The 15,450-nt window shown below is 35.4% G+C and overlaps 1 protein-coding gene across 8 annotated transcripts in view; it reads left to right on the top strand.

Annotated features, from left to right (window-relative positions):
* GTDC1 (glycosyltransferase like domain containing 1) overlaps window positions 1-15,450 on the top strand; it is a 385,507-nt gene that overhangs the window by 191,439 nt on the left and 178,618 nt on the right. For 7 of the 8 annotated variants that reach the window (XM_058548908.1, XM_058548907.1, XM_058548905.1 and 4 more), the window contains 2 exons: window positions 9,530-9,697; window positions 13,178-13,351. In XM_058548908.1, coding sequence (XP_058404891.1) covers window positions 9,530-9,697; window positions 13,178-13,351 — 342 coding nt within the window. The remainder of the gene's footprint in view (window positions 1-9,529; window positions 9,698-13,177; window positions 13,352-15,450) is intronic. The other variant, XM_058548909.1, reaches the window with a different exon arrangement.

Genomic DNA, 15,450 nt, shown 5'->3' with positions numbered 1-15,450 from the left:
AAGAAGATAACGTATGAAATATTGGAGAAACACGTAGAACAGATATGTAAAGTTATATAACAAACCAGAACGCACATTTTTAACTGACACATTTGGTGACCAGACCCTTTAGTTTAATTAAATCTCCAATGTGATTTCTTTCATTAGTCTATTATCTATTATCTTTAGTTACCTATGGGGCACTCCACTTATATTTAACATTGCTAAAACCTGTCTCTTTATTTCCCCTCTACCCTAATCCCTGATTTGTTTTCTCTTCTTGTGTTAAGGAATATTACCACTACCTATCTGGTTACACAAGCTAGAAACATTTGGGTTACTGTTAGCCTCTCCCTCCCAATAACCAAGCCAAATGTTTCTGCTTTCTTCATTGCTCTTAATATCAGCCACTTCTCTCTAGCCCATTGCCCTGACCACTCCTTATTATTTCAGTAGGCTGACTCCTTCATGTTATTTAGGATGCTGCCTAGATTGCGTCTCTTCAGGAGATCCTTCATTGATGGTTGTTACCTTCCCACAATTGTCTAACAGTGTAATCACTCAGGAAATATGTGATGAATGAAGAGATGACATAAAACTATTTAGGTTCATACAGTTCTTCTGTATACCATTTATATTCTCTTATTTCTCAAATACGGACTATATTAAGAAGTGCAGTTAACAAGAAAACGTTGAATCACATTCTAATCTTAGATGATTCAAAATCAGTGAGGAATAACTGGAAAAATAGAGGGTTTGGGTCCAGACCAACTTCGCTTTGAAACTCATCTCTGCTTCTTAGTAACTGCTGTTGTCTTAACATTTAACCAGACCTCTTGTGCTTTAATTTCTTAATCAGTCAAATGGGGATAATAAGACATATCTCTTAGGATAATGATTAAATGAGGTGATACATGTAAAAAACCTTGCATAATACGTGGTTCCCTGTTTTCCTTTAGAATATTATTAACCTTTTTTTAATGTTATGGGGACTTAAGGATTTCATTATCAAAAAGTGGTGACAGAGAGCCATGATTTTACCTCTCCTGTATTTGGATATGTATAGAGCAACTTCCCTTATTTTGAGAGTGATGGTGATGGTGGTACTTTATTTGATTCCTTATCCTCTAATTTTAGTACCATTTTTCTTAGCCAATGAGCATTCACAAATTAGTTAATTAAAGATAATGAGAAAAAATAAAGCATTGTTAGTATAATAATAAACTTACAGTGGGTCACCGTATTGCTAACAGTTAAAGTATGAACCTCACGAACTTCTTATCATGCATTCGGGTACCTCTAGGTTTGATGGACACTACCCTTCCAATATTTTCTGATTATTTACTTTTTTTCAAACCCTAAGCTTTAGCCACCTATCCCTCCTCAATGACTTATTCTCTGATCCTTCTAGACTTAAGACCTCAGGACCCAGCCCTCCCCTGCCACCCCCGCAATAACCTTGAGACGTCCTGGTTTCCTACTGCTCTTAGTATTCTCTTCTTCCTCTGAACCATATAGCACTTAGTGCCTCTCCTTTATTCACAGTCTGCTTTGTGACATTTCTTGTGTAGGACAGAGCTGTTACTTATCTTTTTTTGTTGTTACTTGATGTTTCCTGTATTTGTGGCTTGTTTTACCAATTATATTGTCAGCTTTTCTGGAACAGGGCTGATATCTTGTACTTCTTAGTTAGGATGCTTGACTTGACAGTATTTTGATTTGTTGACTTATTGATAGAATGTCTAAAACACGTATATCTATAAATGTTCTGAGTGGTTCATATTACTGTGTGTCTTACAAGAATCTCTTAATAATGGATTCTAGTCCCAAAGTACATCAAAAATATTTAAGTATATGCAGTAAAAATTTCAATTTATTTATAATTTTTTTTCAATGGTAGGCCCATCCTCCCTTCTTGTTTCTTCCTTTCTTGGTACAAACATAATTACTGAGTGTCTTTTATATATTAGGCACTATGCCAGATACCAAGAATTGAAAGACTTGAGAGGTTGTTGGAGTAATTTGAGACACCTGAATTTAAGTGGCACCTTTAGCTAACAAAGCTCAAAAGATATTACGTAATTTGTCTCCTTAGGCATCCATGACGCAGGGCAGAGTGCTGATGACTGCAGGGTGGATAGATGTTAAGAAACCAGTTGGAGATATTGCTCAGTGGCGGATCTTAGCTACAGGCCTTGATTGATTGCCTTCCAGCAAGTGTTCTTTACACAGTGCTTTCTTGACCATCATGATAAACACAGGAAAGGAACATTACACGGTGGAAAAAAGCAAAACTACCGGATCAGTGATGCTGCACCATAGAACAATTTTTGGGAAACCGGATACTCTATTTAACAGCCTGTAAATTACCCATCATAAGAACTTAGGAAATTAAATGACTACATTTCCTTTTCTTTTAGATATGACTTTCATCTTGTATTTTTTATTGTTTTAGCAAATGGAAACATTTTGTTACACACGTTCTTGAAGGTTTTTGAAAATCCATAGCATTTAAACATGAGGTAGAAATGGTCTAATTAAGGTGAAGTAGCTGAGAACCAAAGCATATTTTGTTAAAATGAATTTTGTATATCAATGATTAATGAATATTAGAACTGTTATCTTTCTACACAGGTTTTACAAATTAAAAAAATATATTTAAGCCAAAGACTTTTGAAATGTTTAGTAGTAATTTTCATTTATGCATATATGTATTATTGAACTCTTGGTACACTGAAACACTATCAACACACTTTGGAAGTGATAGGTGAAGGAAACGATAGCAGTCCTCTCTTTCACTTCTCATCTCCAGTTCATCGGCAAACCGTGACAGCACTGTCAGCAAACCCAGTCAGGCCACTTCCCATCAACTCCAACACTATTATCTTACTCCAAGCCACCATCATTTCTTTTCTCTTCTTCTTACTGTTCTCCCTTCTCCAGAATGGTTCCTTCCAGTCTGTTTTCCATATGGTAGTGAGAGTAAAGTTTTCTGATATTAAAAAGTAATAAAAGGGACCAGCCCTGTGGTGTAGTGATTAAGTCCGGCACACCCCGCTTCAGTGGCCTGGGTTTGCTGGTTCCGATCCCAAGCGCAGACCTACGCCACTTGTCAAGCCATGCTGTGGTGGCAACCCACATACAAAGTGGAGGAAGACTGACACAGATGTTAGCTCAGGGCTAATCTTCCTCAACCAAAAAAAGTGGAAAGATTGGCAACAGATGTTAGCTCAGAACAAATCTTCCTCATCAAAAAGAATAAACAAATAAGTAATAAAAAAATTTCATGAGGGCCCCCAGGGGTGTAGTGGTTAAGTTCACGCACTCTACTTTGGTGGCCAGGGGTTTGCAGTTTTAGATCCCCGGCACAGACCAACGCACCGTTTGTGAAGCCATGCTGTGGTGGCGTCCCATATAAAGTAGAGGAAGATGGGCACGGGTGTTAGCCCAGAGCCAATCTTCCTCAGCAAAAAAGAGGAGGATTAGCAACAGATGTTAGCTCAGGGCTGATCTTCCTCACACATACAAAAAATTTTCATGAAATACGTAAGCAAATGTAGTAGAAATACAAGGGATTACACAAATAAAATTTTAAGACTTTATAGATACATGAATATAAAAATCGTGCCCTGGTTGGAGATATTATGACACTTCATGTCATCAAATCTATTTCATTTATTAGAAATCATATGTTTTAGAAATAATTTTTAACATAGTAAAACAGCATGTTAAGTGTTGTGTTAAAAGCAAAAAAATAAAACTATACAATAATATATACATATTACAAAGTGAAAATAATAAAAGTAAATACACCCAATATGCATATATAATTTTGTCATTTCTGTACTTAAAATCCTTCGGTCTCGGGGCTGGCCCGGTGGCGCAAGCGGTTGGGTGCGTGCGCTCCGCTGCGGCGGCCCGGGGTTCGCTGGTTCGGATCCTGGGTGCGCACCGACGCACTGCTTGGTAAGCCATGCTGTGGCGGCGTCCCATATAAAGTGGAGGAAGATGGGCACCGATGTTAGCCCAGGGCCGTCTTCCTCAGCAAAAAAAAAAAAAAAAAAAGAGGAGGATTGGCGGATGTTAGCTCAGGGCTGATCTCCTCACAAAAAAAAAAAAAAAAAAAAAATCCTTCGGTCTCTTCCCATTGCTGTTACCATGAAATCCAAAATTATTTTCATGTCTTTAAAGGCCCATTGACTTCCTCCGCCTCTTCTCTGGGCACTTTCTTATTGAACAAATTGCTCCAGCCTCCTTGGTCTCTATTCGGTTTCTCAACCTGCCAGTTTTCTTCTTGCCTCAGCTACTTTGCTTTCCATTTTATGTCCATCATTTAGCCTAATACCTTGCAAATAATTGATGCTCAACATATACCTGCTAAATGAGCACTGGGATGCAAATAGTGGCTCTCTTTTTGGGGTGGTTGTAGGTGATATTCCCTTAATTTCTATTTTTTGTGTTTAAAACATTTTCTGTAATGAACTTGTGTTTTCTAATTATCAGAAGGAAAAAACAATAGTGCCATTCCAGAATTGGGATAGCCTAGTGGGTAAAATTCAGCTAGTCAGGAGGAACTTAGAAATTAGGTTATTACAAGCAGCTCTAGAGTCTATATAAGAAAATCAAGTAAGTGAGGAATTGCATTTAGGTACCCTGGGTGGAGTGTTGGGATAAGGGAAGCTGGTGCATCCAGAGCTGTGCTTTCCCATACAGTAGCCATTACTGTCTGACTATTTAATTTAAACTTAAATTAATCAAAATAAGTTAAATTTAAAATTAATTCCTCAGTTGCATTAGCTACATTTCAAGTGCTCAGTAGTCACTGCTATATTGGACAGTACATATTCTCTACTGTTCTGTAACATATGTAACATTCTGTAACATCCGTAAATGTTCTGTAACATTTCCATCATCACAGAAAATACTGTATCACAGAAGGTATAAGATCTAGAACCCTGGAGAGTAGATAACAAGGAACAAGAATTCAAGATAGGCAACAAAATAACAAAGACTTTGGTAATGAGACTGAGCAACATGAATCCAGACAAGGAGTTTAGGTGTTAAGCAAAGTGACACAGCTCAAAGAACGGAATTTACTCTTTTGTCAAAGGCTTACTAAAGCCCTTGGAGAAATTATTTAAGTATGAGTAACACAACCCAAACTGGTATCTGTGTTAAATTGTGTACTATAGCCCCATTATGTGATAAATGGTTTCGGGGTGGGGTGGGGAGGTGTTATTGAAAAGATTTCATGGGGCAGGAGTGAGGTGACCTAGGCTGTGAAAGATTATTACTAGATTGTATGTGATGGTGATTGGAATATTGAATGCCTGTCCTCTGTCTCATGTTACTGCCCTTCCATACCATTTAAGATATAAAAGTATGCATCTTGATGATAATGGTTGCAGTCCTACAGTGCTTAGGTATATTGCAGCATCTCTTTTTATATATTAAGAGCACAAGGTAAAAGGCAAACAACTGTTTTTTTCAAACTGAACCAGAAAAGAATAAAATCTCTAATCTTGGATTTCATTGTGTTGAATTCTTTTGGATTCCTTAAGCACGTATGACTCAGATTGTGGACAGAATGTGCATTGAAAACAATGGAAACATGTATGAGGATACGATCCCAGATACCTGGGATGGTGTTAATGTGTTTGCAGCACAGAGCCGTTTTGGTTAGACGATTATAATAGCAGCTTACTTATACTTTTGGTGAGATGGTAAGCTAATGATGTAGCCGTTAATTTGAATTTAGCAGACATTTTAAATATAGGTTTCTCTTACAGAGACAAAAGTTGCAATTTAAAGCTCTTTGGTGGTCTAAAAACAGCTTAATTCTGTAGTAGCATGGTAATAAGTACTAATCCAGCTTATACAGTGATTGTAGTATGTCATGTTTGTGAAAGATTGCCCAACTGCTTTCTCTGGGTTTTATGTTAATTTAAAAATATTAAACATAAAACCTTATAACATCTTCATGCTGAGATAAACTGTTCAATTTAACTTGTGCTCAAGCAGCAGCTGTCAGGAATTATCTTGTTCCTAGTGGTTTTTGCTATCACCTTGTGCCCTTTCCTGCCAGAGACGCAGTGTGGGATGATAAAGCTCACCTTGTTAGGATTTATTGCTTAAATAACACCTAAGGCAAGATGAACATTGGGAGACTAGGAATTAGATGCTGATTGAGTGATGTTGTTCATTGTATTATTATAAATTTTTTTTAGTTGATGGAACATGGCAAAGTAAAAATTGCCTGTGAATCATATCTGCATTCCTTTTGTGGGCATGTTCATCGCTTCTTTTTTGGTGTCATTGAGCTAAATATTTGAGGAACTGCTTATTGTCCAATTTAAGTACCATATTATAAATTAAAAAGCAAAGGGAAATATTTTACTAATGATGGAGATAATTTCCACAATTTAGAAGTAGTGAGGGCTATTTCAATATTAGTTATAAAAATAAAATGAATTTCCTGTTAATGATCGAACAAACTGAAGGAAGTGTTGGTGTGGGCAGTCCCAAATGGTTAATATTACGAAAATCATTGCCATTTCACTTCTGAATGTATTGCATTCTTTCATTTGGTAGATTTTATTTAGAATGCTCAACTTTAGATTTGGATTTCTTGATTTCAGATCAGCTGGTTGGTGGGATAAGGAGAGGAGGTATATGGTAGGAGTAGAGTGTAGGGCTCCCTTGGTTGAACATTTGCTACAGATGATTCACCCTGAGAATGGTTCTCATGGAGGAAATTAACGATTAGATTATGACTAGGAATGCATATATGATGGATTTATTTTAGATGGAATGTAACATATTTTTCTCTTCTACTTACACTATTTAATGAATATTCCCCTAAATTCATAATTTTTTAAATGTATAACTCAACAAAATTTGCAAGACTAGATCAATGAATTACAATATACCGTTAAGTTAGATCTATCGATTATTAACATTTTACACATTTTTTATTTCTTTCCATGTCAATATGTGCATATGAATATTTATTAGTAGCCTTTTTGACTGAAACATTTAAGAATTAGTTGCAGACATCATGACACTTCACACATAAATAATTCAACATATTTTTCTTAAGACTAAGGATGTTTTCCTACATAACGGCAATAAAATTATTACACTTAAGAGATTTAAGATTGATAAAAGTTTACAATCTTATATTCAGTCCATGTTCAGAGTTTCCCTATTGCCTTTATAATGTCCATTATAGCTGTTTTTTCCCTATGCAGTTTCCAGTCAAAGATCACAGGTTGCATTTTGTTTTGAGGTCTCTTTATTTTCCTTTAATCTAAGTTTTTTTTTTTTTTTTTGACATTGACATTTTTGGAGATCCAGCCCACTTATTTTGCAGAATATTTGTCTGATTGTTTTTTCATGACCAAATTCAGATCAGGCATTTTTGGCAGAAATACTATTTTGGTGATTTGTATCTTTCTCATTGTATCACATTGGGAAATACATTATATCACTTTGTCCTATTACTGATCATATTAAGTTTGGTTGCTTGAATCAGTTGATGTCTACCACATTTCTCTATTATAAAGGTACCATTTTTTCTCATTTGTAATTAATAAGTAATATGGGGGGGCTGCATTTAATGAATTTTTCTGCCTTGTGTTTGAAAAACATTGTGCTTGCTCAGGTCTTAATGATAAAGAATGAGTCATTGCTTGCCATAGTATGTTGGGGAAGGGGAGTGAGCCTAGATGGAGAGGTAGGAGCATTACTCAATAACTAGACCCACAAGTTGCCATCCATTTTCTTTTAAGGAGAATATTGATTGATTGAGATTAATATTTTATTTTTCTCTCTACTAAGGATCAGGTTTGTAGATAAGCAAATATCTTCATATTTCAGAATTTTCAATCTAAGTTTTAGAAAGGTTTATACTTCATGGTGGTGGGAATATTTTTGGACCAAATAGGGCATTATCTGACCATAATTTTTCTGTTTGCTTTTGTTTTGCACAAATAGATGATTTAAAAAATGAGTGCATCTCCTTGGTAAGATTTTTTTATGTTAAAGCAATAAACCATGACCTTAATACAGCAATGTGGGTTTAAAGAGAGATCGCTGCTTTTTGGTCTTATGTGCCCTCTTTAGCCCGTGAAGAAGACACTTGAATTCCTATTTATGATATATGCACTTACTATGTAATCATTCTTCTATTCTTCTTATGTGAAAGGCTAGTGCTGCAGATCATATAAACACCTGAAGTTAGCCATTTGGCTTGTCAGCATGGGAGAATTTATGGTAGCTGTAATCATGGTAATAACAAGGGTGATATTTTGTATTTATTAAGTACAGAAAAAAGCATTTGCAATGTAAGTGGTCCACAACCAACTCATATCCGTGGTGCAATGGAAAGCACTTCAGGCTTAGAAGAACAGGAGTCCCTGCTTCGCCACTTTCTACCAGTGTGATTCTAGAAAAACTCTTAACCTTCTTGAACCTCATTTTTTAGAATGGGAATTAAAGCTGTAAGGGTCAAATGATGCTACATTATGTTATAAAAGTGGCATCCATCAAAATTGTGCCATCTAAATGTCCTCAGCTGCTCAGGGACTGTAATTTGTCCCTCTTTTGTGTCCATACATGGTAGGCACCTTGTTAGTGAAACATTTCCAGGTTGTCTCAGACATTATTACTCCATTATGTTTGTTCCTCTGATACTTTGTATCTGTCACTATTACAGGCAGCATTCATCCTGGTGGGTTGTCTTGTTCGTCTTTTCTGTTCTTCCTGGTTAGACCTTGGCACATGGTACACATTTGGTAAATGTTTGTGGAATGAGTGAATAAATAGAAATTGTTTCATTTATAAACATGAACAAGTAAGCTTTCAGTTTCCTTTTTCCCCCAAAGAAAAGGAATCAACCTTTCTTCATTTTTTTTTTTTATATTTTTGTTTTATATAAGGAGTTTTACAGATTGTATATTGGTGCCATTAGCAGTCCAATAATGGAGTAGAAAACATTAAAAAAACACAAGTATTGCAGAATAGTTAAAAAACGAGGTGGGGAGGGACAGTGAGAAAACATGCCAGGAGGAAAAGACCACACTAGATAAGTCTACTGCATAAATCAAAAGGGTTTATGTCATAACATGAACATGTGCCATTCCTGCTCATATATTGAATTTCAGTAGTCGGTTGCATAAAGGAGTAAAGTGTAATGAAACTGGCAAGCAGAGTATTCCCCAGTCAGCCTTATCTTTGTTCCATTTGTCCTTCAGATAGAGCTTTTCTTGCCTTTTTCAATAAAATCCATCCAGCTTTTTTTATTTTGCATCTCTCAGTAGCTGAGCTGAGAACAACCAATGTGATTCGGAGCTTTTATAGTTCTTAGCAGCTGCTTTTTAAGAGATCAAAACTTAGAATGCTGCTACATGGTATTAAGGCTTAACTATTGATGTGTCCCTATAGGGGATATGTTTTTCTTAGGGTAGGATGAGGGAAAAGGAGAGAAGGGCAAAGGATGACCCCTTCAAGCATGCTTGGGACAGTAAACCCTAATTTCCTTGTTTCCTAGGATCCTCTTTGCAAGCTCAGTGCTTAACCTGACTGAACTGGCTGCCCTTCGGCCTGACCTTGGGAAATTGAAAAAAATTCTGTACTTCCACGAGAACCAATTGGTATATCCTGTCAAGAAATGTCAGGAGAGGGATTTCCAGTATGGATACAACCAAATTCTTTCATGGTAGGTATAGATTATATCAATATATGTAGTCCTTTGCCACCATTTTCTTTATAGATGGTTAGCTTTTAAATCTGGAGACCTACTCTACATTTATTTTAAAAACACCTTAAAGTAGGTGCAAATGTTTAAACATACCTTCCCTGGTAATAATTACTCGTGCCTCTGCAGTATATATATAAGATCACAGCTAATCATTTTATAAAATACGTATATGTAACAATCTAATTATATGTTGAACTAATTTATCTAACTATTTTCTACAACATTCATAATAGAATCAAAGGGTTGATAGGAACCTTCTTCACACCTTTATTCCATCATCTGTTGTTAAAGGCATACTTTCAGAAAAGGGAGGTTAGAAAACTCTTATTTATCAGCCGCTTTCAATGTATCTAGCTAAAATCAAAATAGAAATTTACAGAGGAATAAACGAAAATTAAAGCATAACGGAGCAAGAGGTTTTGTTCTTTTTTTGTTGCTGTTTGTAAGAGAAAACTATGGAAAATGAATCTTTAGGTGGTGGTGGTGGTGGTGGTTTTTTTTTCCGCTCATTGAGTCTTCTGAAATTGCACAGCTTTAAAATACGGTGACATTTCAAAGGTGATGGTCCTTCTCTATTGTTACTTCAACAAAGTGTATCTCCTGAAGCTTGTTAATGAAAGAAGTTAATAACAACTCTGAAATGGCTTTTCTGTTAGATCCTAGTCACATAACTGCAACAACCAAATGGAATCAGTTTGGCAGTGATTGGGTACATTTTACTCAACTTTTTAAATAGTTATTAGCAATTCGGATTGATGACATGTCTAAACAGACTCCCAACTCTTGCAAGTATACCCCATAGTTTAGTTGACATAGAAAAACAGCTATATGGTAATAGTTCTGATTTTTGAGCGTCTTGTAAATGCTTTCCTGCCATCATTTTTACAAGCTGCTTCAGTTGTGAAGTAGCAGTGCTATCAAAATAGAGTGGAACGGCTTCACGTCAAATGTCTCATAAAAAAGCAACCGTTTTAAAATTTCATAATAAAATTAAAATACTCTATTTTATATTGAAATGGAGCGGGGAAATATGTTTTAAAAACAAAAATAAAATCATTTTGTGCTTTATCAATATGGAAAACTTTCGTAATATTCTTTTGATTTCTTGAATTACCATCATTCTTTCCCTCAGATAGTATGTGTTTATTACCCCTGAGAAACAACTGAGGAAAAAACATTAAGTCTATTTTTCCCTTTATGAGTGGCTTTAAAGTTAAGGGAAGTTATACCCACTCGTATCAAGGAGAAAATGCATGAAAAAGAATATTTCTGTAAACTGTCTTGGGTCTTTAATTTAGCATCGATTGGGTTTTTAAGAATGTAAGCAGTTGGGTTGCATGCCCTATGAGGGCAAATATCTAAAAAAAATTTTAGCTTACTGCCCCTCATCTCGCTTTCATAAAAGATTGTTTTTGCTCGTAGGGAATGAGACTATAAAAGCTTGTACATGATTTTTCAGTATTGCTCTTCTCGAGAGGGTAAAATGATGGACAAGCTTGGAGAGAAAGAAGTGGACTTGTTCATCGGTTGGCTTCTTAATGAGAAAAAAATGGTTCACGGTTGTCCAAAGGAAAAATAAGAGTGTCAGAAAGCAGTTCTGTTCAGATTCTCTTTGAAAAGTATGACTGCTGCTGCCTCAAATGTTTCTTTAGTTTTCTTGCTGACTTCTGCTTTTGTTGGCACTGTCAGATTTCTTTCTTGACCATGTGGCAGTTAAGGATTTTACAGATGACTGACATAAGCACTCACCTTAAATAGAGGTTTCACTAAACCCTCTGACTTATGAACACATGTCGTAACTATATATTATGACCTGTGGGTCGCTATTACAATATGTGACATATGGTGAAAAGAGACTAGCTGTAAAACATCCTTCAACTTTTGGTATATTATTATATTGGCTTCCTTATTGCTTGGTGTTGTGTCAGCACTTCTGTGACATTCTTTTGTATTATCCATGTTGTAATTACCCCTACCCCCAAATTTGCACTAGGTTGCAACTAAAAAAATACTTGTATGGAAAAGCAATTTTGCGGGGGAGGCATAGGGGTAGGAGGTCAACATTCCTTTTGTTGGCTTTTCATTCCAGTATGTATTAATAATAGGAACCTTGACTATCTCAGTCAATGTGAATTAGATGAAACTGAGGATTTGCTATGGCACTCCTATTCTATAAGCTCTGCTTATTCATTTGTGTTTTGCAGTCTTATGCGCTTACATGTCTTCTTTTCAGTTTTATTGATCTATCATTTTTTGGGGTGAAATAAAACTAACTACTTAGTCTATTTGATCTTGTATACCTTCTTATCAAAGCATTTGTGTGCATTTTATTGAAATCCAGTGACACTGAGATACTGAATCATTGCTTAAAGCAAAGAAGGTCAGTTTTAAACATCAAAACAATGATTTATTAAATCAGTTTTTTGACTCATAAAGGGAATATACTACATATTCATACTACATATTCAAGGTTTATCCAGCTCAACCATGGCTATCATTTGTGCTCATTGGTTTCCAAGAAAATGTTATAGGCAATTCTGAAAACTGCTGACGTATTTATGACACACAAACTTTTCTTATAACTATGTATTTTAGTTTGTTTTTATTTTTAAAAAATACGAAGGGGAGGAACACTGTCTTTTAATCAAAAGCAATAACCAACATTATATTTATGTTGTTAATTCTGAAGGTCTATGGTGTTGTAGTCCTTTATAATACATTCCTTTATGTAATCAATAGGACCTAGTGGTATGGATTTCTGGGTCCATTTCCACCAATTTCTTCTACGTCTCTAACTACTCCAAATATAATATATTAGTGAAATAAGTTATTTGTAGAGCTCCCATATAACCCTTCCTGTATAGTCCCAGAACTTTAAAAAACCTAACAGTTTCTTGAAGCGAGAGTTAAAACAAGAAATAAGTTTAAGCATGTATTTTGAAGCTGTGCTCTAGTATGAAATAGCTTTATCTGAATTAGTTTCCTTGAAGGTAGTGAAAAGTCAGGCAGATGTTCTGTACTCAGTAGTGTGGTATAAAATGAGATACATCACTGACATGGAAACCCAACATGGGTAGTTGGGCCACAAAGAAAAAGGTCTTACTGTCCTTATTGCTGTTGATAATACCGTATAGAAAGTTCCTGACGTTGTGGCAAAATACACTTTGGTTTGAAGCCTCATAGGATCCCATTAAATAAATCATTTGATTCCTCTCCTGCCTTTCCTCCCTGATGCCAACGATCTAATTTCCCATGATATAATACTAATGAAACTAACTTATCTATTAGATGCATTTTGATAAATACTGATGGAAGTGCAGAGTCCTTTGCAAACCCAAGGTGCAGTATAAACTGTGATTAACATAGAGGTCTTAGGCGTATAAAAATTAACTAAGCGACTGTGGGCTCATCATTTGCATTTATCCTTTCCCTTTACAGCCTGGTGGCTGATGTGGTGGTATTCAACTCGGTTTTTAATATGGAGTCATTTCTCACTTCTATTGGAAAATTTATGAAGCTGATTCCTGATCACAGACCCAAGGATCTGGAAAGCATCATCAGACCCAAGTGCCAAGTTATTTACTTTCCCATCAGGTTTCCTGATGTGAGCAGGTCAGTATGTTTGACTCCATTTGCAATATTCTGTCATAAATTACTCCCCAACTGTATAGAAATGAGTGTTCTTCTTGCCGATTTTAACTTTTCAGCATAAGCATGGTTGGTTAGAGAGTTGAGTTCTATTTCACCCTACTGTGATTTACAGATTTAAAAAAATCACATGTCCGACCTATCACTGAATGGTTAGTTCTGATATTGAGTTCTTCCTTTCTTTTCTCTTATTTATTGGTTTGCCAAAGCAAGCTGCTTTGGCTTTTAACACTTACTGTTTTGTTTCTTTATTTGTTGTTTTGTTACAGAAGTCACTATCAAGCATATTTCTCAACCTTTTCATTCAGCTTATACCCATTGGTTTGTGTGTATAATAGTAACTGTTCTAAGTAAATCGATGTTAAATCTCACTGCTTGGAATACTTTCATTTCCCATGCCATTTTCTTCTATTTTTTCCTTCCATTTTTTATTATTTATATTATCTTAGTAAAGAGTTAGATCTTCTACACTGGGCTGCAAATGCACTTAATTGCCATTTCTCTTTCTCAGTTACTAAGGCCATTTTTTATTACCGTTTTTGCTGGGCCCACCCCAAATTAGCAACAGATGATGTGGCTCAAAGGGAACATTCTAGAATTCCTTTTCACTTTTGATTAAACCTAACAAAATTGTTTTTACTACCACCAGAATATTTCTCCCTTATGAATAGAAAGTTTACTTCAGTGGGACTCATACTAGCTGGGGATGCTACTGTTTTGTAACTGACTATGTCCTTAAAAAGAGTTCAGGGACAGCTTTTTCTTCCCCATCCTTGAAATGAAAGCAGGAAACAATTTATTGTCCATACATGCTATGCAGGAGGTCAGAGATAGTCTCTGTGTTCCGGACTCACTGAGTTCACCCAGATATTGCTGTGGGGACAGTAGTCCTCATCTACACCCCTAATGCTGATTTATTTGAGTGTCTTACTAGTTAATATTTCTTGAAGAAAAATCTGCCTAATACCAAATCAAGTTAGTGAGTCATAAAATTTGAGACCACCTTGCCCACTCCTTTATGGAGTTTGGAAAACAGGCCCAGAGAAGCAGAGACTGGCTCACATTCACACTGCTGATTATTGTCATAGACTGGATTAAAGTTTTGATCCTATGACTCTGGATTCAATTTTCTTTTTACTGTCCAAGCTTCCTGCCACTCTAGGTCATTTGTCAAAAACATATAGTGATTTAGTTGCAGTATTGAAACCTATCAAGCTAAGTGAAACCAAGATCACAATCGATTTTCAGGAATATAGGTAAATATAATATGTATATATACAGTTTTCTTATGTGTGATGAAGAATTGCAACTTTTGAAAAATATTGTTATACTTTAGATCTATGATTAGCTAGAACCCAACTTATACTTTAGATTACATTTTTAAAGTATGATCCTTATTTTTTTACGCGTTTTTAAGTTTTTCATATAAGATATAGTCAAAATGTACATCTTTAAGGTGAATAGGTGGTTATAGTACAGCTTAATTATTACTCCTATAGAATTTCAAATTTATAATATGTTTTAAAATTCGTTTGCATCTGATATATTCCTACAACATCATATGTTTAATACACCTGTGGCAATTGAATAGTTTATTAATTTAGACTGTATTACCATAAATAAATCTAGCTAAATGGAAGAAGGTTGAGAAATATTGTGGCCAAGATAACATTCATAAGCAAGGTCTTAGCCCAGAGTGTTATTTGAATTATTTTCAAATGGTAATTTGCTTTATCCAGCCCGAACTCATACAGTGTAAGTAAGTGATTTTTTGCATGAATGACAATCATTCTAATGCCTACAGTCTTAAAAGAGTGTTATTTTGTTGAGATGTTGAAAAATATTTAGTAATTCTAAAGGCAAAATAACCAAGGTGACTTAAAAAAACAATATTTGAATGCTTATATCTTTCTCCCTACCCAAATATTATTTGGTCACGGCAAAAATGAATTTAAGTAAAAACAAAGCAGAAGATATAAGTAAATTATTAATACAATGTGCTGTAATAATATATAATATAATATAATGGATACGAATCAGGGAAGGGGAAAAGCCATATTTCA

Source organism: Diceros bicornis, chromosome 10 (genome assembly GCF_020826845.1).
Source record: "Diceros bicornis minor isolate mBicDic1 chromosome 10, mDicBic1.mat.cur, whole genome shotgun sequence".
Lineage (NCBI taxonomy): Eukaryota > Metazoa > Chordata > Mammalia > Perissodactyla > Rhinocerotidae > Diceros > Diceros bicornis.
This window is presented reverse-complemented; position numbering and strand designations above follow the sequence as displayed.